The sequence below is a fragment of the Xenopus tropicalis genome, chromosome 8 (assembly GCF_000004195.4).
Source record: "Xenopus tropicalis strain Nigerian chromosome 8, UCB_Xtro_10.0, whole genome shotgun sequence".
Lineage (NCBI taxonomy): Eukaryota > Metazoa > Chordata > Amphibia > Anura > Pipidae > Xenopus > Xenopus tropicalis.
Window position 1 is genome coordinate 146,761,448 of NC_030684.2, and position 18,775 is coordinate 146,780,222.

Here is an 18,775-nt window from a genome sequence, read left to right on the forward strand (position 1 = left end):
CTCCCCCCCTTCCCAGTTACACACGGGCCCCTGGGCATTAACTGGGATTCTACTGCACTGGGACCCCCTCCCCCCCATCTCAGTTACACACGGGCCCCTGGGCATTAACTGGGACTCTACTGTACTGGGACCCCCCCCTCCCCCCCGTTCCCCCCCTTCCCAGTTACACACGGGCCCCTGGGCATTAACTGGGATTCTACTGCACTGGAACCGCCCCCCCCTTCCCAGTTACACACGGGCCCCTGGGCATTAACTGGGATTCTACTGCACTGGAACCCCCCCTTCCCAGTTACAACACGGGCCCCTGGGCATTAACTGGGACTCTACTGCACTGGAACCCCCCCTTCCCAGTTACACACGGGCCCCTGGGCATTAACTGGGACTCTACTGCACTGGAACCCCCCCCCTTCCCCAGTTACACACGGGCCCCTGGGCATAAACTGGGACTCTACTGTACTGGGACCCCCCCTCCCCCCCTTCCCAGTTACACACAGGCCCCTGGGCATTAACTGGGATTCTACTGTACTGGGACCCCCCCTTCCCCCCTTCCCAGTTACACACAGGCCCCTGGGCATTAACTGGGATTTTACTGTACTGGGACCCCCCCTCCCCCCCTTCCCAGTTACACACAGGCCCCTGGGCATTAACTGGGACTCTACTGTACTGGGACCCCCCTTCCCCCCCTTCCCAGTTACACACAGGCCCCTGGCCATTAACTGGGATTCTACTGTACTGGGACCCCCCCTCCCCCCCTTCCCAGTTACACATGGGCCCCTGGGCATTAATTGGGACTCTACTGTACTGGGACACCCCCCTCCCCCCCTTCCCAGTTACACACGGGCCCCTGGGCATTAACTGGGATTCTACTGTACTGGGACCCCCCCTCCCCCCTTCCCAGTTACACACGGGCCCCTGGGCATTAACTGGGACTCTACTGTACTGGGACCCCCCTCCCCCCCTTCCCAGTTACACACGGGCCCCTGGGCATTAAAGGGGACTCTACTGTACTGGGACCCCCCCTCTCCCCCTTCCCCCCTTCCCAGTTACACACGGGCCCCTGGGCATTAACTGGGATTCTACTGTACTGGGACCCCCCCTTCCCAGTTACACACAGGCCCCTGGGCATTAACAGGGATTCTACTGTACTGGGACCCTCCCTCCCCCCCTTCCCAGTTACACACGGGCCTCTGGGCATTAACTGGGATTCTACTGTACTGGGACCCCCCCTCCCCCCCTTCCCAGTTACACACGGGCCCCTGGGCATTAACTGGGATTCTACTGTACTGGGACCCCCCCCTTCCCAGTTACACATGGGCCCCTGGGCATTAACTGGGATTCTACTTTACTGGGACCCCCCCTCCCCCCCTTCCCAGTTACACACGGGCCCCTGGGCATTAAATGGGATTCTACTGTACTGGGACTCCCCCTCCCCCCCTTCGACGTTACACACGGGCCCCTGGGCATTAACTGGGATTCTACTGTACTGGGACCCCTTCTCCCCCCTCCCCCCCCTTTCCAGTTAAACATGGGCCCCTGGCCACTATCTGGGATTCTACTGTACTGGGACCCCCTCTCCCCCACCTCCCCCCCCTCCCCCCCTTTCTAGTTAACCATGGGCCCCTGGCCACTAACTGAGATTCTACTCTACTGGGACCCCCCCTCCCCCCCTTCCCAGTTACACACGGGCCCCTGGCCACTAACTAGGATTCTACTGAACTGGGACCCCCCCTCCCCACCCCCCTCCCCCCCTTCCCAGTTACACACGGGCCCCTGGCCACTAACTGGGATTCTACTGTACTGGGACCCCCCCTCCCCCCCCTTCCCCCCCTTCCCAGTTACACACGGGCCCCTGGCCACTAACAGGGATTCTACTGTACTGGGACCCCCCCCTCCCCCCCCCTCCCCCCTTCCCAGTTACACACGGGCCCCTGGCCACTAACTGGGATTCTACTGTACTGGGACCCCCCCTCCCCCCCTTCCCCCCCTTCCCAGTTACACACGGGCCCCTGGCCACTAACAGGGATTCTACTGTACTGGGACCCCCCCTCCCCCCTTCGAAGTTACACACGGGCCCCTGGCCACTAACTGGGATTCTACTGTACTGGGACCCCCTCTCCCCCCCTCCCCCCCCTCCCCCCCCTCTCTCTCTCTCTGCTCCTCAATACAAACATCTGGATCCCATGTGATGTTAGGGATTCTATTGTACTGGGACCCCCTCCCCCCCCCCTCTCTCTCTCTCTGCTCCTCCCTACAAACATCTGGATCCCATGTGATGTTAGGGATTCTATTGTACTGGGACCCCCTCCCCCCCCTCCCCCCCCCTCTCTCTCTGCTCCTCCCTACAAACATCTGGATCCCATGTGATGTTAGGATTCTATTGTACTGGGACCCCCTCCCCCCGCCTCTCTCTCTCTCTCTGCTCCTCCCTACAAACATCTGGATCCCATGTGATGTTAGGGATTCTATTGTACTGGGACCCCACCTCCCCCCTCTCTCTGCTCCTCCTACAAACATCTGGATCCATGTGATGTTAGGGATTCTATTGTACTGGGACCCCCCTCCCCCCCTCTCTCTGCTCCTCCCTACAAACATCTGGATCCCATGTGATGTTAGGGATTCTATTTGTACTGGGACCCCCTCCCCCCCCCCTCTCTCTGCTCCTCCCTACAAACATCTGGATCCCATGTGATGTTAGGGATTCTATTGTACTGGGACCCAATCCCCCCCGCTCTCTCTCTCTCTGCTCCTCCCTACAAACATCTGGATCCCATGTGATGTTAGGGATTCTATTGTACTGGGACCCACCTCCCCCCTCTCTCTCTCTCTCTGCTCCTCCCTACAAACATCTGGATCCCATGTGATGTTAGGGATTCTATTGTACTGGGACCCCCCTCCCCCCCCCCTCTCTCTGCTCCTCCCTACAAACATCTGGATCCCATGTGATGTTAGGGATTCTATTGTACTGGGACCCCCCCACCCCCCCCTCTCTCTCTATCTCTGCTCCTCCCTACAAACATCTGGATCCCATGTGATGTTAGGGATTCTATTGTACTGGGGCCCAATCCCCCCCGCTCTCTCTCTGCTCCTCCCTACAAACATCTGGATCCCATGTGATGTTAGGGATTCTATTGTACTGGGACCCAATCCCCCACCCCCCCTCTCTCTCTCTGCTCCTCCCTACAAACATCTGGATCCCATGTGATGTTAGGGAGTCTATTGTACTGGGACCCCCCTCCCCCCCTCTCTCTCTGTCTCTGCTCCTCCCTACAAACATCTGGATCCCATGTGATGTTAGGGATTCTATTGTACTGGGACCCCCCCTCCCCCCCCCCTCTCTCTCTGCTCCTCCCTACAAACATCTGGATCCCATGTGATGTTAGGGATTCTATTGTACTGGGACCCCCTCCCCCCCCTCTCTCTCTGCTCCTCCCTACAAACATCTGGATCCCATGTGATGTTAGGGATTCTATTGTACTGGGACCCCACCTCCCCCCCTCTCTCTCTATCTCTGCTCTTCCCTACAAACATCTGGATCCCATGTGATGTTAGAGATTCTATTGTACTGGGACCCCCTCCCCCCCTCTCTCTCTCTCTGCTACTCCCTACAAACATCTGGATCCCATGTGATGTTAGGGATTCTATTGTACTGGGACCCCACCTCCCCCCCTCTCTCTCTATCTCTGCTCTTCCCTACAAACATCTGGATCCCATGTGATGTTAGGGATTCTATTGTACTGGGACCCAATCCCCCCCTCTCTCTCTCTGCTCCTCCCTACAAACATCTGGATCCCATGTGATGTTAGGGATTCTATTGTACTGGGACCCCACCTCCCCCCTCTCTCTCTCTCTCTGCTCCTCCCTACAAACATCTGGATCCCATGTGATGTTAGGGATTCTATTGTACTGGGACCCCCCTCCCCCCCCTCTCTCTGCTCCTCCCTACAAACATCTGGATCCCATGTGATGTTAGGGATTCTATTGTACTGGGACCCCCCCACCCCCCCCTCTCTCTCTATCTCTGCTCCTCCCTACAAACATCTGGATCCCATGTGATGTTAGGGATTCTATTGTACTGGGGCCCAATCCCCCCCCGCTCTCTCTCTCTCTGCTCCTCCCTACAAACATCTGGATCCCATGTGATGTTAGGGATTCTATTGTACTGGGACCCCTCCCCCCCCTCTCTCTCTATCTCTGCTCCTCCCTACAAACATCTGGATCCCATGTGATGTTAGGGATTCTATTGTACTGGGACCCAATCCCCCACCCCCCCTCTCTCTCTCTGCTCCTCCCTACAAACATCTGGATCCCATGTGATGTTAGGGATTCTATTGTACTGGGACCCCCCTCCCCCCTCTCTCTCTCTCTCTGCTCCTCCTACAAACATCTGGATCCCATGTGATGTTAGGGATTCTATTGTACTGGGACCCCCCCTCCCCCCCCCCTCTCTCTCTGCTCCTCCCTACAAACATCTGGATCCCATGTGATGTTAGGGATTCTATTGTACTGGGACCCCCCTCCCCCCCCTCTCTCTCTGCTCCTCCCTACAAACATCTGGATCCCATGTGATGTTAGAGATTCTATTGTACTGGGACCCCCTCCCCCCCTCTCTCTCTCTCTGCTACTCCCTACAAACATCTGGATCCCATGTGATGTTAGGGATTCTATTGTACTGGGACCCCCTCCCCCCCCCCTCTCTCTCTCTGCTCCTCCCTACAAACATCTGGATCCCATGTGATGTTAGGGATTCTATTGTACTGGGACCCCCTCCCCCCCCTCTCTCTCTCTCTGCTCCTCCCTACAAACATCTGGATCCCATGTGATGTTAGGGATTCTATTGTAATGGGACCCCCCTCCCCCCCCTCTCTGTCTCTGCTCCTCCCTACAAACATCTGGATCCCATGTGATGTTAGGGATTCTATTGTACTGGGACCCCACCTCCCCCCCTCTCTCTGCTCCTCCCTACAAACATCTGGATCCCATGTGATGTTAGAGATTCTATTGTACTGGGACCCCCCACCCCCCCCTCTCTCTCTCTGCTCCTCTCTACAAACATCTGGATCCCATGTGATGTTAGGGATTCTATTGTACTGGGACCCCCCTCCCCCCCCCTCTCTCTCTGCTCCTCCCTACAAACATCTGGATCCCATGTGATGTTAGGGATTCTATTGTACTGGGACCCCCCTCCCCCCCCCTCTCTCTGCTCCTCCCTACAAACATCTGGATCCCATGTGATGTTAGGGATTCTATTGTACTGGGACCCCCTCCCCCCCCCCTCTCTCTCTGCTCCTCCCTACAAACATCTGGATCCCATGTGATGTTAGGGATTCTATTGTACTGGGACCCCCCTCCCCCCCTCTCTCTGCTCCTCCCTACAAACATCTGGATCCCATGTGATGATAGGGATTCTATTGTACTGGGACCCCCTCCCCCCCCTCTCTGTCTCTGCTCCTCCCTACAAACATCTGGATCCCATGTGATGTTAGGGATTCTATTGTACTGGGACCCCCCCACCCCCCCCTCTCTCTCTGCTACTCCCTACAAACATCTGGATCCCATGTGATGTTAGGGATTCTATTGTACTGGGACCCAATCCCCCCCCCCCCTCTCTCTGCTCCTCCCTACAAACATCTGGATCCCATGTGATGTTAGGGATTCTATTGTACTGGGACCCCCTCACCCCCCCTCTCTCTCTCTGCTCCTCCCTACAAACATCTGGATCCCATGTGATGTTAGGGATTCTATTGTACTGGGACCCCCCCACCCCCCCCCTCTCTCTCTCTGCTCCTCCCTACAAACATCTGGATCCCATGTGATGTTAGGGATTCTATTGTACTGGGACCCCCTCCCCCCCTCTCTCTCTCTGCTCCTCCCTACAAACATCTGGATCCCATGTGATGTTAGGGATTCTATTGTACTGGGACCCAATCCCCCCCCCCCTCTCTCTCTCTCTGCTCCTCCCTACAAACATCTGGATCCCATGTGATGTTAGGGATTCTATTGTACTGGGACCCCCTCACCCCCCTCTCTCTCTCTGCTCCTCCCTACAAACATCTGGATCCCATGTGATGTTAGGGATTCTATTGTACTGGGACCCCCCCACCCCCCCCCCTCTCTCTCTCTGCTCCTCCCTACAAACATCTGGATCCCATGTGATGTTAGGGATTCTATTGTACTGGGACCCCCTCCCCCCCCTCTCTCTCTCTGCTCCTCCCTACAAACATCTGGATCCCATGTGATGTTAGGGATTCTATTGTACTGGGACCCCCCTCCCCCCCCTCTCTCTCTCTGCTCCTCCCTACAAACATCTGGATCCCATGTGATGTTAGGGATTCTATTGTACTGGGACCCCCTCCCCCCCCTCTCTCTCTCTGCTCCTCCCTACAAACATCTGGATCCCATGTGATGTTAGGGATTCTATTGTACTGGGACCCCCTCCCCCCCCCCTCTCTCTCTCTGCTCCTCCCTACAAACATCTGGATCCCATGTGATGTTAGGGATTCTATTGTACTGGGACCCCCCCTCCCCCCTCTCTGCTCCTCCCTACAAACATCTGGATCCCATGTGATGTTAGGGATTCTATTGTACTGGGACCCCCCTCCCCCCCTCTCTGCTCCTCCCTACAAACATCTGGATCCCATGTGATGTTAGGGATTCTATTGTACTGGGACCCCCTCCCCCCCTCTCTCTCTCTGCTCCTCCCTACAAACATCTGGATCCCATGTGATGTTAGGGATTCTATTGTACTGGGACCCAATCCCCCCCCCCCCTCTCTCTCTCTCTGCTCCTCCCTACAAACATCTGGATCCCATGTGATGTTAGGGATTCTATTGTACTGGGACCCAATCCCCCCCCCCTCTCTCTCTGCTCCTCCCTACAAACATCTGGATCCCATGTGATGTTAGGGATTCTATTGTACTGGGACCCCCCCCCCTCTCTCTCTCTGCTCCTCCCTACAAACATCTGGATCCCATGTGATGTTAGGGATTCTATTGTACTGGGACCCCCCACCCCCCCCCCTCTCTCTCTGCTCCTCCCTACAAACATCTGGATCCCATGTGATGTTAGGGATTCTATTGTACTGGGACCCCACCTCCCCCCCTCTCTCTGCTCCTCCCTACAAACATCTGGATCCCATGTGATGTTAGGGATTCTATTGTACTGGGACCCCCCCCCTCTCTCTCTCTCTGCTCCTCCCTACAAACATCTGGATCCCATGTGATGTTAGGGATTCTAATGTACTGGGACCCCCTCACCCCCTCTCTCTGCTCCTCCCTACAAACATCTGGATCCCATGTGATGTTAGGGATTCTATTGTACTGGGACCCAATCCCCCCCCTCTCTCTCTCTGCTCCTCCCTACAAACATCTGGATCCCATGTGATGTTAGGGATTCTATTGTACTGGGACCCCCCTCCCCCCCCTCTCTCTCTGCTCCTCCCTACAAACATCTGGATCCCATGTGATGTTAGGGATTCTTTTGTACTGGGACCCCTTCCCCCCCCCCTCTCTCTCTCTCTCTGCTCCTCCCTACAAACATCTGGATCCCATGTGATGTTAGGGATTCTTTTGTACTGGGACCCCCCCTCCCCCCCCCTCTCTCTCTCTCTCTTCTCCTCCCTACAAACATCTGGATCCCATGTGATGTTAGGGATTCTATTGTACTGGGACCCCTCCCCCCCCCCTCTCTCTCTGCTCCTCCCTACAAACATCTGGATCCCATGTGATGTTAGGGATTCTATTGTACTGGGACCCCTTCCCCCCCTCTCTCTCTGCTCCTCCCTACAAACATCTGGATCCCATGTGATGTTAGGGATTCTATTGTACTGGGACCCAATCCCCCCCCCCCTCTCTCTCTCTGCTCCTCCCTACAAACATCTGGATCCCATGTGATGTTAGGGATTCTATTGTACTGGGACCCCTTCCCCCCCCCCTCTCTGCTCCTCCCTACAAACATCTGGATCCCATGTGATGTTAGGGATTCTATTGTACTGGGACCCCTTCCCCCCCCTCTCTCTGCTCCTCCCTACAAACATCTGGATCCCATGTGATGTTAGGGATTCTATTGTACTGGGACCCCTTCCCCCCCCTCTCTCTCTGCTCCTCCCTACAAACATCTGGATCCCATGTGATGTTAGGGATTCTATTGTACTGGGACCCCCCTCCCCCCCCTCTCTCTCTGCTCCTCCCTACAAACATCTGGATCCCATGTGATGTTAGGGATTCTATTGTACTGGGACCCCTTCCCCCCCTCTCTCTCTCTCTGCTCCTCCCTACAAACATCTGGATCCCATGTGATGTTAGGGATTCTATTGTACTGGGACCCCTTCCCCCCCTCTCTCTCTCTCTGCTCCTCCCTACAAACATCTGGATCCCATGTGATGTTAGGGATTCTATTGTACTGGGACCCCTTCCCCCCCTCTCTCTCTCTCTGCTCCTCCCTACAAACATCTGGATCCCATGTGATGTTAGGGATTCTATTGTACTGGGACCCCTTCCCCCCCTCTCTCTCTCTCTGCTCCTCCCTACAAACATCTGGATCCCATGTGATGTTAGGGATTCTATTGTACTGGGACCCCCTCCCCCCCCCTCTCTCTCTCTCTGCTCCTCCCTACAAACATCTGGATCCCATGTGATGTTAGGGATTCTATTGTACTGGGACCCCCCTCCCCCCCCTCTCTCTCTGCTCCTCCCTACAAACATCCGGATCCCATGTGATGTTAGGGATTCTATTGTACTGGGACCCCCCTCCCCCCCCTCTCTCTCTGCTCCTCCCTACAAACATCTGGATCCCATGTGATGTTAGGGATTCTATTGTACTGGGACCCCCTCCCCCCCCTCTCTCTCTCTCTCTGCTCCTCCCTACAAACATCTGGATCCCATGTGATGTTAGGGATTCTATTGTACTGGGACCCCCCCTCCCCCCCCTCTCTCTCTGCTCCTCCCTACAAACATCCGGATCCCATGTGATGTTAGGGATTCTATTGTACTGGGACCCCCCTCCCCCCCCTCTCTCTCTGCTCCTCCCTACAAACATCTGGATCCCATGTGATGTTAGGGATTCTATTGTACTGGGACCCCCCCTCCCCCCCCTCTCTCTCTCTGCTCCTCCCTACAAACATCTGGATCCCATGTGATGTTAGGGATTCTATTGTACTGGGACCCCCCCTCCCCTCCTCTCTCTGCTCCTCCCTACAAACATCTGGATCCCATGTGATGTTAGGGATTCTATTGTACTGGGACCCCACCTCCCCTCCTCTCTCTGCTCCTCCCTACAAACATCTGGATCCCATGTGATGTTAGGGATTCTATTGTACTGGGACCCCCCTCCCCCCCTCTCTCTCTGCTCCTCCCTACAAACATCTGGATCCCATGTGATGTTAGGGATTCTATTGTACTGGGACCCCCCTCCCCCCCCTCTCTCTCTGCTCCTCCCTACAAACATCTGGATCCCATGTGATGTTAGGGATTCTATTGTACTGGGACCCCCCCTCCCCTCCTCTCTCTGCTCCTCCCTACAAACATCTGTATGTTGGAGTGTGTATAGGTGTGAGTGTGAGTGGATGTTGGAGTGTGTATAGGTGTGAGTGTGAGTGTATATAGATGTGTGTATAGGTGTGAGTGTGAGTGTATATAGATGTGTGTATAGGTGTGAGTGTGAGTGTATATAGATGTGTGTATAGGTGTGAGTGTGAGTGTATATAGATGTGTGTATAGGTGTGAGTGTGAGTGTATATAGATGTGTGTATAGGTGTGAGTGTGAGTGTATATAGATGTGTGTATAGGTGTGAGTGTGAGTGTATATAGATGTGTGTATAGGTGTGAGTGTGAGTGTATATAGATGTGTGTATAGGTGTGAGTGTGAGTGTATATAGATGTGTGTATAGGTGTGAGTGTGAGTGTATATAGATGTGTGTATAGGTGTGAGTGTGAGTGTATATAGATGTGTGTATAGGTGTGAGTGTGAGTGTATATAGATGTGTGTATAAGTCATAGTTGGATTCCCCAGTAATGATATCAGAATTAATTTGCAGAGTGGGGGGGGGGGGGTCATTGCTGTGGGGGGGGGGGGGTAATAGCACAATAACCCCGTGGATTAACCCTCGATGATCCCAGAAGGTCGGACCCTTTGCAGTAAGTGTCAGAGCCCAGAGCAGCCATTAATCAGCCTCTCAGCCCCATTCATCCCCCTGTCAGGGCCAACAAGGGCCACATTGTCTCCCTATAACATTTGCTCTGCTGAATACACAGGGCCCGGCACAAACCCCACTGATTGGGTAACCCCTGCCCCCAACTCAGAGTTTTCATTGGCTGCAAACTGGCCGGCTTGGGGCTACTGTGTCCCAATAAAGCTTATAGCGTATTCTGCCCCCAATATACTGTAATAGGGAAGCAATATGGCAGCGCCCACTTATATCTGTCACTACAAATACACAGAGTCGCAGGGCCACCAGCAGAAGCCCAGTCAGTTGATTGGGGGGCAGATAGAATTACCCTAGGTTTGCCCCCCTGCCCCGCTGGGCTTCTCTGCATTGTCGGACAAGTTTATCTCTGGGTCCCCCCCATACAAACATATTGGGGTGCAGGAATTTTCTCCAGTGTCAGTAATGAAGGGGTAGAAAAGGGGCAATAGCCCATATAAATCTCTTTAGCGGAACCTTCTGATGCTTCTCATTGATCCGCGGAACAAAGGGGAGATGGGACAAAGCATGGACTAAACCAACAGACAAAGGCGCGGGGAGAATGTGAGAGCCCAGGGGGCAGCAGAAACCTGAGGCCGGGGGGGGGGGGGGTTGAGCTCAGGCTGTGAATTTCCCACACAAAGGAAGAAAGGCTGAATGGGAGAGAAAGGGGATAGGGGGGCTCAAAATCTGACAATTTCCTCCTGTTCTGACCCCTGGAATAAAGCCGAGAGCCTCCTATTCATTCTGTTTGGAAACATTTCATCTGGGAAGAGCAAACAGCTGCCTTCTCATTCCCCGGCCTACTTCCCTGCCCGGCCTACTTCCCTGCCCATTCCCCGGCCTAGTTCCCTCCCCGGCCTAGTTCCCTCCCCGGCCTAGTTCCCTGCCCGGCCTAGTTCCCTGCCCGGCCTAGTTCCCTCCCCGGCCTAGTTCCCTCCCCGGCCTAGTTCCCTCCCCGGCCTAGTTCCCTGCCCATTCCCCGGCCTAGTTCCCTCCCCGGCCTAGTTCCCTCCCCGGCCTAGTTCCCTCCCCGGCCTAGTTCCCTCCCCGGCCTACTTCCCTGCCCGGCCTAGTTCCCTGCCCGGCCTAGTTCCCTCCCCGGCCTAGTTCCCTCCCCGGCCTAGTTCCCTGCCCATTCCCCGGCCTACTTCCCTCCCCGGCCTAGTTCCCTCCCCGGCCTAGTTCCCTCCCCGGCCTAGTTCCCTGCCCATTCCCCGGCCTACTTCCCTCCCCGGCCTAGTTCCCTCCCCGGCCTAGTTCCCTGCCCAATTCCCCGGCCTAGTTCCCTGCCCATTCCCCGGCCTAGTTCCCTGCCCATTCCCCGGCCTAGTTCCCTGCCCATTCCCCGGCCTAGTTCCCTGCCCATTCCCCGGCCTAGTTCCCTGCCCATTCCCCGGCCTAGTTCCCTCCCTGGCCTAGTTCCCTGCCCATTCCCCGGCCTAGTTCCCTGCCCAATTCCCCGGCCTAGTTCCCTGCCCATTCCCCGGCCTAGTTCCCTGCCCATTCCCCGGCCTAGTTCCCTGCCCATTCCCCGGCCTAGTTCCCTGCCCATTCCCCGGCCTAGTTCCCTGCCCATTCCCCGGCCTAGTTCCCTCCCTGGCCTAGTTCCCTGCCCATTCCCCGGCCTAGTTCCCTGCCCATTCCCCGGCCTAGTTCCCTGCCCATTCCCCGGCCTAGTTCCCTCCCTGGCCTAGTTCCCTGCCCATTCACCGGCCTAGTTCCCTCCCTGGCCTAGTTCCCTGCCCATTCCCCGGCCTAGTTCCCTGCCCATTCCCCGGCCTAGTTCCCTGCCCATTCCCCGGCCTAGTTCCCTCCCTGGCCTAGTTCCCTGCCCATTCCCCGGCCTAGTTCCCTCCCTGGCCTAGTTCCCTGCCCATTCCCCGGCCTAGTTCCCTGCCCATTCCCCGGCCTAGTTCCCTGCCCATTCCCCGGCCTAGTTCCCTCCCTGGCCTAGTTCCCTGCCCATTCCCCGGCCTAGTTCCCTGCCCATTCCCCGGCCTAGTTCCCTGCCCATTCCCCGGCCTAGTTCCCTGCCCATTCCCCGGCCTAGTTCCCTGCCCATTCCCCGGCCTAGTTCCCTGCCCATTCCCCGGCCTAGTTTCCCTGGCCATTCCCCAGCCAAGTTCCCTGCCCGTTCCCCGGCCTAGTTCCCTGCCCGTTCCCCGGCCTAGTTCCCTGCCCATTCCCCGGCCTAGTTCCCTCCCTGGCCTAGTTCCCTCCCTGGCTTAGTTCCCTGCCCGTTCCCCGGCCTAGTTCCCTGCCCGTTCCCCGGCCTAGTTCCCTGCCCATTCCCCGGCCTAGTTCCCTGCCCGTTCCCCGGCCTAGTTCCCTGCCCATTCCCCGGCCTAGTTCCCTCCCTGGCCTAGTTCCCTCCCTGGCTTAGTTCCCTGCCCGTTCCCCGGCCTAGTTCCCTGCCCATTCCCCGGCCTAGTTCCCTGCCCATTCCCCAGCCAAGTTCCCTGCCCGTTCCCCGGCCTAGTTCCCTGGCCATTCCCCAGCCAAGTTCCCTGCCCGTTCCCCGGCCTAGTTCCCTGCCCATTCCCCGGCCTAGTTCCCTCCCTGGCCTAGTTCCCTCCCTGGCTTAGTTCCCTGCCCGTTCCCCGGCCTAGTTCCCTGCCCATTCCCCGGCCTAGTTCCCTGCCCATTCCCCGGCCTAGTTCCCTGCCCATTCCCCGGCCTAGTTCCCTGGCCATTCCCCAGCCAAGTTCCCTGCCCGTTCCCCGGCCTAGTTCCCTGCCCGTTCCCCGGCCTAGTTCCCTGCCCATTCCCCGGCCTAGTTCCCTGCCCATTCCTTGGCCTAGTTCCCTTCCCATGTATTGGCCTAGTTCTCTACCCATGTATTGGCCTAGTTCTCTAGCCATGTATTGGCCTAGTTCCCTTCCCATGTGTTGGCCTAGTTCTCTTCCCATTCTCTTTATTACCCCCCCTTTCGCTAATTTCTCTTCCCATGTATTGGCCTAGTTCCCTTCCCATGTATTGGCCTAGTTCCCTTCCCATGTATTGGCCTAGTTCCCTTCCCATGTATTGGCCTAGTTCCCTACCCATGTATTGGCCTAGTTCCCTTCCCATGTATTGGCCTAGTTCCCTTCCCATGTATTGGCCTAGTTCCCTTCCCATGTATTGGCCTAGTTCCCTTCCCATGTATTGGCCTAGTTCCCTTCCCATGTATTGGCCTAGTTCCCTTCCCATGTATTGGCCTAGTTCCCTTCCCATGTGTTGGCCTAGTTCCCTTCCCATGTGTTGGCCTAGTTCTCTTCCCATGTATTGGCCTAGTTCCATTCCCTATTACTTGGCCCTTTTGCTGCCCATTCTGTTGCCAGGTTATTTATTGGCCTATTTTCCCCTGGCTCTCTGCATACTTCCTGGGGTGGAGGGGGCAGACAATACCCTATAGAAGGGCATTAAGAGGGGGGTAGTACCCCAATTGGTAAGATGGGTTATGCTCAACACATGAGGAAATGTTGGGCTCAACCCAAAGTTGCTTGGCCAAGTTGGCCGTGAAAGGGTGTACAGACTCATTCCCAGAAGCCAACCAATGAGGGGCTGTGCATTGCCATTAACTCTTCCCCTGCCAGATTGCCTGCCTGATTGATGGGGGCCCAAGCAATTGCTAAGGGTGATGTAAAGGGTAAGTTAGTCCCGGCCGTTCTACTTTTACTGGTCCAAGGAAATGGGAAATGAGGGGGCTGCAGAGCTGAATCTATAAGTTACATGTCCATCTGGTTACTAGGGCTACAGCTCTTAGCAACAGGCAGCCTAGAAACTGAAATTTGAAAAAGGAACCTCCTGTTTACCGGTAGCTCCACCCATTAGTGCCACGTGGGAGGGCGAGTGTGTAAGAACTGGCTCTCCATCCATTCATACTGGTAGTGCCAGTTGTGTTTATGAGTCTTTAGTGCCCCCTACTGGCCAGAGTCCCTTCCAAGCGATACTGCAGCTACATTGTGTCAGTAGGCAGAACCGCCATTGGGCAGCTGCTTAGAATGAGAATTGTACCCTTTAGTCTGTGATTATTTAGCGCCACCTGGGGGCACTGCCGCTATCGGGCATTTCCTGAACCCCCTGCTTCCCCAGGTTGCGACTCCCCAGCTAAAGTATCTTTACATCTTTATGACTCCTTGTTGTCTTGGTCCCTTCCAGATGACTTCTCCAGTGAAGGTCTATTACAGCCAAACCACACAGACAGACAGCCGCCCTCTGATTGGCTCAAGCCTGAGGAGGAGGAGAGTGATGACCAAGGATGGGCGGAGCAACGTCCGTATGGACCACATCGCAGACAAAGGGTTCCTCTACCTCAAGGACTTGTGGACAACGTTCATTGACATGCAGTGGAGGTACAAGCTCCTCCTGTTCTCGGCAACCTTCGCCGGGACATGGTTTGTGTTCGGGGTCATTTGGTACTTGGTGGCTCTGGTGCACGGTGACCTCTTGGAATTTAACGCCCCGGCCAACCACACCCCTTGTGTCATGCAAGTGCACACACTTACTGGTGCTTTCCTCTTCTCCTTGGAATCGCAGACCACTATAGGCTACGGGTTCCGTTACATCAGCGAGGAATGTCCCTACGCCATTGTCCTCCTCATTACTCAGCTGGTCCTCACCACCATCATGGAGATCTTCATCACAGGGACATTCTTGGCCAAAATTGCCCGTCCCAAAAAGAGGGCAGAAACCATCAAATTCAGCCAGAATGCCGTGGTATCTCAGCACGAGGGCAAGCTGTGCCTAATGATCCGCGTGGCCAATATGAGGAAGAGCCTGCTGATTGGCTGCCAGGTGACAGGGAAGCTTCTGCAGACCCACCTCACTAAGGAAGGTGAGAATGTTCATCTCAATCAGATCAATGTGGACTTCCAGGTGGACACTTCCTCAGACAGCCCCTTCCTCATCCTGCCGCTCACTTTCTACCACATTGTCGATGAGTCCAGCCCTCTGAAGGAAGTGGCCCTTCGCTCGGGAGAAGGGGACTTTGAACTGGTGGTGATTCTCAGTGGCACGGTGGAATCGACGAGCGCCACTTGCCAAGTGCGGACATCCTACCTCCCCGAGGAGATCTTGTGGGGTTACGAGTTCAGCCCGGTGATATCGGTCTCCTCCAACGGGAAATACGTGGCCGACTTTAGCCTGTTTGACCAAGTTCTGAAGGTGTCCCCTCCGTGCTGCATCCACGAGACAATACGATTTGGGGATTCGGAGAAGCTCAAGCTGGAAGAGTCTTTTAAGGACAAACCTCAGAAAGATGGAAGCCCCCTCAGTGTAAGGATCAGCAATGTCTGACCCCCAAGATTAGCTAATACCATTATCATACTTTCCTCTACAGTAGGTACTGGGCACCCCGATACTCTGTAACTCCTAGGAGAAGGTTAGCAAACCCATCACTAGATGTTTCAGAAGGTCACCGACCATACTAATTCGTACTGCAGAGGAAGGATCTCTCCGACACTGGGCATTGATACCTCTAGAGGCTCTTAATCTAGTGGAACTGATGGACATGACCATGGGGACTAGGGGCGCTACAGCTGACAAGAAGAATGTATTGATCCTTCAACTGAGGTCTGAACCTCACAGTATCCCATCACCCCCTAACTCTAACCCCTCTTTAGCCTGGGCTCCGACCAACACCAATCATTTTGCTTCTTTACTAGGCTCTTGGGTACCTTGTGACCTCTCCCAACCCCAATGGCCTTCACCCAAATGCCTGCCCGATAACCATGAAGAATGTAGGTGGGGTGTCCTAGGCTTTCCAAGGTAGAACTTAGACTTGAAGCTCTGTTGAGTCCACCCACGAGTGCACCCCTTATTCGTAGAACCCCTTACTCCCAAGCCTACATGAGGTGCCTGCTGATTGGAGCCAAGACATATGGAGCTGATGGGCAGTCACTACAACCAACCCTTGAGGGCATTTCTTCCTAACATAAAGTACATAGCACTGGATCATAGCTGAATGCTGATTGGCTGGGGAATCAGTATGTAACTTTAGTGATTTGAATGATATGTTTTGTACTAACGCTGCACCTTAAATACCAGTAATATATATTATATATACACATACCCCATGCCCGCGTCTGTGTGTTACTGGCTCATCAACTGCCCTCCCCTAGGGACATGCCCAGGGTCCCCCCACTCCTTTTCCCTAATGTCATTCAGTGTGTTCTTAATGTGAATGGGAAGGAACCCAAGTCCTCCACCATGTAGCCCACTGGGTGGCCCAATGCCACTGGAGGCTACTGGGGCTCGCCAAGTTCTTACCCAGCCCCTCTCTTTACCAATGTGGTTGGAAGGGTGAATGTTTCAGGGCTTTTGGTTAGTGGGATGGAGGGGCCCTAACCCTTGCAGTGGGGTTCTGGATGGGGCCGGCGGGGCTTTTGGTTAGTGGGATGGAGGGGCCCTAACCCTTACAGTGGGGTTCTGGATGGGGCCGGCGGGGCTTTTGGTTAGTGGGATGGAGGGGCCCTAACCCTTACAGTGGGGTTCCAGGTGGGGCCGGCAGGTCTTTTGGTTAGTGGGATGGAGGGGCCCTAACCCTTACAGTGGGGTTCCGGATGGGGCCGGCAGGGCTTTTGGTTAGTGGGATGGAGGGGCCCTAACCCTTACAGTGGGGTTCCGGATGGGCCAGCAGGGCTTTTGGTTAGTGGGATGGAGGGGCCCTAACCCTTACAGTGGGGTTCCGCATGGGGCCGGCAGGGCTTTTGGTTAGTGGGATGGAGGGGCCCTAACCCTTACAGTGGGGTTCCGCATGGGGCCGGCAGGGCTTTTGGTTAGTGGGATGGAGGGGCCCTAACCCTTACAGTGGGGTTCCGGATGGGGCCGGCAGGGCTTTTGGTTAGTGGGATGGAGGGGCCCTAACCCTTACAGTGGGGTTCCGGATGGGGCCGGCAGGGCTTTTTGTTAGTGGGATGGAGGGGCCCTAACCCTTACAGTGGGGTTCCGGATGGGGCCGGCAGGGCTTTTTGTTAGTGGGATGGAGGGGCCCTAACCCTTACAGTGGGGTTCCGGATGGGGCCGGCAGGGCTTTTGGTTAGTGGGATGGAGGGGCCCTAACCCTTACAGTGGGGTTCCGGATGGGGCCGGCAGGGCTTTTTGTTAGTGGGATGGAGGGGCCCTAACCTTACAGTGGGGTTCCGGATGGGGCCGGCAGGGCTTTTTGTTAGTGGGATGGAGGGGCCCTAACCCTTACAGTGGGGTTCCGCATGGGGCCGGCAGGGCTTTTGGTTAGTGGGATGGAGGGGCCCTAACCCTTACAGTGGGGTTCCGGATGGGGCCGGCAGGGCTTTTTGTTAGTGTGATTGAGGGGCCCTAACCCTTACAGTGGGGTTCCGGATGGGGCCGGCAGGTCTTTTGGTTAGTGGGATGGAGGGGCCCTAACCCTTACAGTGGGGTTCCGGATGGGGCCGGCAGGGCTTTTGGTTAGTGGGATGGAGGGGCCCTAACCCTTACAGTGGGGTTCCGCATGGGGCCGGCAGGGCTTTTGGTTAGTGGGATGGAGGGGCCCTAACCCTTACAGTGGGGTTCCGCATGGGGCCGGCAGGGCTTTTGGTTAGTGGGATGGAGGGGCCCTAACCCTTACAGTGGGGTTCCGGTTGGGGCCGGCAGGTCTTTTGGTTAGTGGGATGGAGGGGCCCTAACCCTTACAGTGGGGTTCCGGATGGGGCCGGCAGGGCTTTTTGTTAGTGGGATGGAGGGGCCCTAACCCTTACAGTGGGGTTCCGGATGGGGCCGGCAGGTCTTTTGGTTAGTGGGATGGAGGGGCCCTAACCCTTACAGTGGGGTTCCGCATGGGGCCGGCAGGGCTTTTGGTTAGTGGGATGGAGGGGCCCTAACCCTTACAGTGGGGTTCCGGATGGGGCCGGCAGGGCTTTTGGTTAGTGGGATGGAGGGGCCCTAACCCTTACAGTGGGGTTCCGCATGGGGCCGGCAGGGCTTTTGGTTAGTGGGATGGAGGGGCCCTAACCCTTACAGTGGGGTTCCGGATGGGGCCGGCAGGTCTTTTGGTTAGTGGGATGGAGGGGCCCTAACCCTTACAGTGGGGTTCCGGATGGGGCCGGCAGGGCTTTTTGTTAGTGGGATGGAGGGGCCCTAACCCTTACAGTGGGGTTCTGCATGGGGCCGGCAGGGCTTTTGGTTAGTGGGATGGAGGGGCCCTAACCCTTACAGTGGGGTTCCGGATGGGGCCGGCAGGTCTTTTGGTTAGTGGGATGGAGGGGCCCTAACCCTTACAGTGGGGTTCCGGATGGGGCCGGCAGGGCTTTTGGTTAGTGGGATGGAGGGGCCCTAACCCTTACAGTGGGGTTCTGCATGGGGCCGGCGGGTCTTTTTGTTAGTGGGATGGATTGGGACCAGCAAGTAAACACAATGAGGGTTAGCGGTTTAGGGGTTCAAGGATTGAGGGGGTCAGTGGTACATGAAGAGCACCACAGCCTCAGTACTGGCACTGCAGCCATTCCCCATATCCACTCCAGTCAAAGTCTCCACACTGTATTGGGTTCCCTTTGGGTATGAAGCCCCGCCCCCATGCAGTGCTGGAGGGAAGAATGTAGGCCAGAGATATGGAACCCACCCAATGTAGGCCCCCCCCCCCCCCCCCAGGTATTACAA

General features: G+C 56.1%; 1 protein-coding gene across 1 annotated transcript in view; it reads left to right on the forward strand.

Annotated features, from left to right (window-relative positions):
• kcnj10 (potassium inwardly rectifying channel subfamily J member 10) overlaps positions 1–16,229 on the forward strand; it is a gene marked incomplete at its 5' end in the record, with an annotated part of 36,620 nt that extends 20,391 nt beyond the window's left edge. The window contains 1 exon segment of the mRNA NM_001078844.1: positions 14,321–16,229. Coding sequence (NP_001072312.1) covers positions 14,321–15,457 — 1,137 coding nt within the window. The 3' untranslated portion in view covers positions 15,458–16,229.
• Positions 16,230–18,775: the final 2,546 nt, after the last annotated feature.